The sequence below is a fragment of the Galeopterus variegatus genome, unplaced genomic scaffold (genome assembly GCF_000696425.1).
Source record: "Galeopterus variegatus unplaced genomic scaffold, G_variegatus-3.0.2 Scaffold4061, whole genome shotgun sequence".
NCBI classification, from domain to species: Eukaryota; Metazoa; Chordata; class Mammalia; order Dermoptera; family Cynocephalidae; genus Galeopterus; species Galeopterus variegatus.
The window spans coordinates 124,303-127,514 of NW_007730172.1; the positions used below are offsets into that span (position 1 = coordinate 124,303).

The 3,212-nt window shown below is 33.1% G+C and overlaps 1 protein-coding gene across 1 annotated transcript in view; it reads left to right on the top strand.

The window, feature by feature from the left end:
* The window catches only part of WDR72 (WD repeat domain 72), a gene marked incomplete at its 3' end in the record, with an annotated part of 55,534 nt that overhangs the window by 23,799 nt on the left and 28,523 nt on the right, over positions 1 to 3,212 (top strand). Inside the window, exons 10-11 of the mRNA XM_008586639.1 lie at positions 699 to 840; positions 1,187 to 1,432. Of these exons, the coding sequence (XP_008584861.1) occupies positions 699 to 840; positions 1,187 to 1,432 (388 nt within the window). The remainder of the gene's footprint in view (positions 1 to 698; positions 841 to 1,186; positions 1,433 to 3,212) is intronic.

Genomic DNA, 3,212 nt, shown 5'->3' on the forward strand with positions numbered 1-3,212 from the left:
TTTTGACCCCCTGTGCATAATCTGTATATACAAGCCTGCCCAAAAAACAGCTACACTGCACTGAGCTTCTAGGGAGACTCTTAGACGAATTCACTAGTGCAAACACATCTCAAAGAGCCCTGGAGCCTGATAGTCACACTCTGCTTCAGCAAAATTATAAATTATATACATATATAATTTATGTATGTAATACATAATATATAATATAAATTATGAAGTCATTTTCCTTTGTGACCACTTGGGAAATTTGAAATCAAGTATGTTAAATCTGAAAAAATAGTCAACAGAAAGTGGAAAGCACATTAATAACACAAAATTACCATAAAAATATCAGTTGTTGCTATTTTAACTGACAATTAGAACTGAAGGGACTGTAATGAAATCAGGCATCCTTGTGGACAGTATTATTATCCAGACATGGGCTCCTGAGTCAGAATTACTGGACCCAAAGCCCATTGCTGTCTATCACCTTAGATAAACCAACCTCATTATTCCCAGTTTCCTCATCTGTAAAGTGAAGACAGTGATAGTACCAGCTTTCCAGGATTATTGTGAAGATGATTTAACCGAATAGGTATAGAGTCCTGAGCAGTCCTTAGTTCAACTATGAAGTATTATTCCTCCATTTAAAATCAGTGGCTGTCTCTTTATAGTTAGAATGTTTCCTACACAAAAGCTCATGTTTTGTTTTGGAACAGAGCCATCCCTTTGTTATGGGCTACATGGATGAAAGGAAAGAGCCTTTTTATAAGGTACTTTTCTCCGGAGAAGTCTCAGGAAGAATTACTTTGTGGCACATCCCTGATGTTCCTGTATCCAAGTTTGATGGTTCTCCTAGAGGTAAGACAGTTTCCGTTTCTAATCACGTGTCTTCTGAGAACTAATTTGTAATTAACTCAGTGTTTTCCTAATTGAGTAATGTGGGGCTACATACAAGAAAAATTTTCTCATGTATTAGATGCCAACATAAAAACAGGTATAAAAATAAAGTTTATATATCATATGCAACAATCCAGCTAACATAATTCAAATTAATGTTAATTGAAAACATGAGTGCTGACAATATGAATGTAAAATAGGTTGTTACACCAAATTCATATTTTTGAAGGAAAGGTGTCTTGATTATATTTCTCATATCTATGATGAACTGATAAACCAAATCTTTCTTTGTGTGTTTTCCTTTTAGAGATACCAATCACTACCACCTGGACTCTTCAAGATAATTTTGATAAGCATCATACTGTGTCACAAAGTATTATTGACCATATCTCTGTGTTTAAAGATGGGGCAGAAACTGCTGTAGTCACTTCATCAGAGTATGTTCCAAGTCTTGATAAGCTAATATGTGGCTGTGAAGATGGGACAATTTTCATTACTCAGGCTTTGAATGCTGCCAAAGCAGGACTTCTAGAAGGCGGTTCTTTATTAAAAGGTCATTGAATTTTATTTGACCCTATTTATTTAATTTATCTAACCTTCAATTTCAACAAGCTGCACTAAAGAAGATTTAGAGGTCTAAAGAATTTGCTAGCATTTGCTGATAAATTTTTACAAATTTTAATGTTAAATTGAAACGTACATAGACGTTTTTTTGAAAAACTCAAGCACAAGGATATACAATGAGAAATAAGTTTCTCTCCTTAGATCTTCCAGGTCCTTTCACCAAAGACAACTGCTAATATCAATTTCTTTATACCCTTCTTGAAATTTTGTGTGTATACAAAAGCACTTACCAGCATAGCAGTATACATTATTTTAGTTATATTATACAAATAGAAGCATATTCTACATACTTTACTAAAATGTCCTTAAACAAATATTAATGAAATATTTTGGAGTTCATTCTTTATGAGCTCATTTTAAATGATTAATAATAATCAAATTTAAGTTTTAAAAAATCTCCTATTTATTTGTGTTTAGGTTTTCTGGTTTTTAGCTACCACAGACAGTGCAGAATTGATTATCTTTGTACATACATGTGGGTATATCTGTAGCATTAATTCCCAAGAGTAGAATTCCTGGATCAACATTTGTTTGTACTTTTAATTTTGAAGATATATCTCAAATGTTCTGTAAGGAACTTATATCAATATGCATGCATTTCTACTAATAGCCTATGAAAATACCTTTTCCCCTAATTTCTTTCCCCAAACCGTTGCTTTATGTGTTATTAAACTTTTTAATCTTTGCCAATCAGGAGGAAAATGATGTCTTCCTATTTTAATTTTTGTTTCTTTGTTAATGAAATGTATATGTGTTCTTAAACATCTTCGTACATTACAATAACAAATACCTATTAAATAAAGACCATAATGCAGTCAGTTGTCTTATATAAGGGAAGGAAATATAGGAAGTGATTGAGGTTTTAGGATGTATAGAAAAAAAAATTATGCCATTGTTTTGTTATATGAATTCTATTGAAGTATAAGGTCCTTAAGAGTAAAGATTAAATCTCAGTTTTTAAAAAAATCTTCTTACATTGCTTACTATTATTCTCAGCTTATGTTGGCTACTTTCTAAATGTTGTTGACTTGTGATTCAGTGATCAAGTCAAGTAGCAGGTAAGTGGCAATGTACCAAGGAGAGGTAATGTACTGGTGTACAGCTAAATGGCTGCTATTAAAAGTTTATGAAAAACTTAAGACCTTAGCATTTTTTACCTAGGCTGATTTGTCCTAATGTCCAGAAAACAAGCAGAAACCTACATTTGACTTGTAGCATCTGAATTAACATTCATCATGGTTTGCTAGGGGATTTAAAGTGACGATGTGCCTGACGGAATAGAATTAATTTAAATATAATAATGACTCTTTGGGATTCATTTGAATAAAGGGAATTTGTGGTTTATGGTCCTCTCCAATTTAGGGGAGTTTAGCTAATGATGAAGAAAGGAGCGCTGTGGTTAGTGGAAAGAGTAATGGACTGGATGTCAGTACTCCTGTGTTCTTAGTATGGCTTTGGTTTGAAATACTCATGTGCCTGCCAAGTGCCAAGGAGAATGCTAAGAAATTATGGACATTATCTTACTTATTCCACAGAACAGTCTTGTCTGAAGTATTTTATCATCATCCTAATTTTTCAAATGCAGTACCTGTGGTTTAGAGGGAAAAAGCAACTTGTCCATGGTAACACATCTAGTAAGTGATAGACTGAGAAAAAACAAAGGCAGATTTGTTTAACAGCAAAGCTGTGCTCTTAAATATCATGCTTCG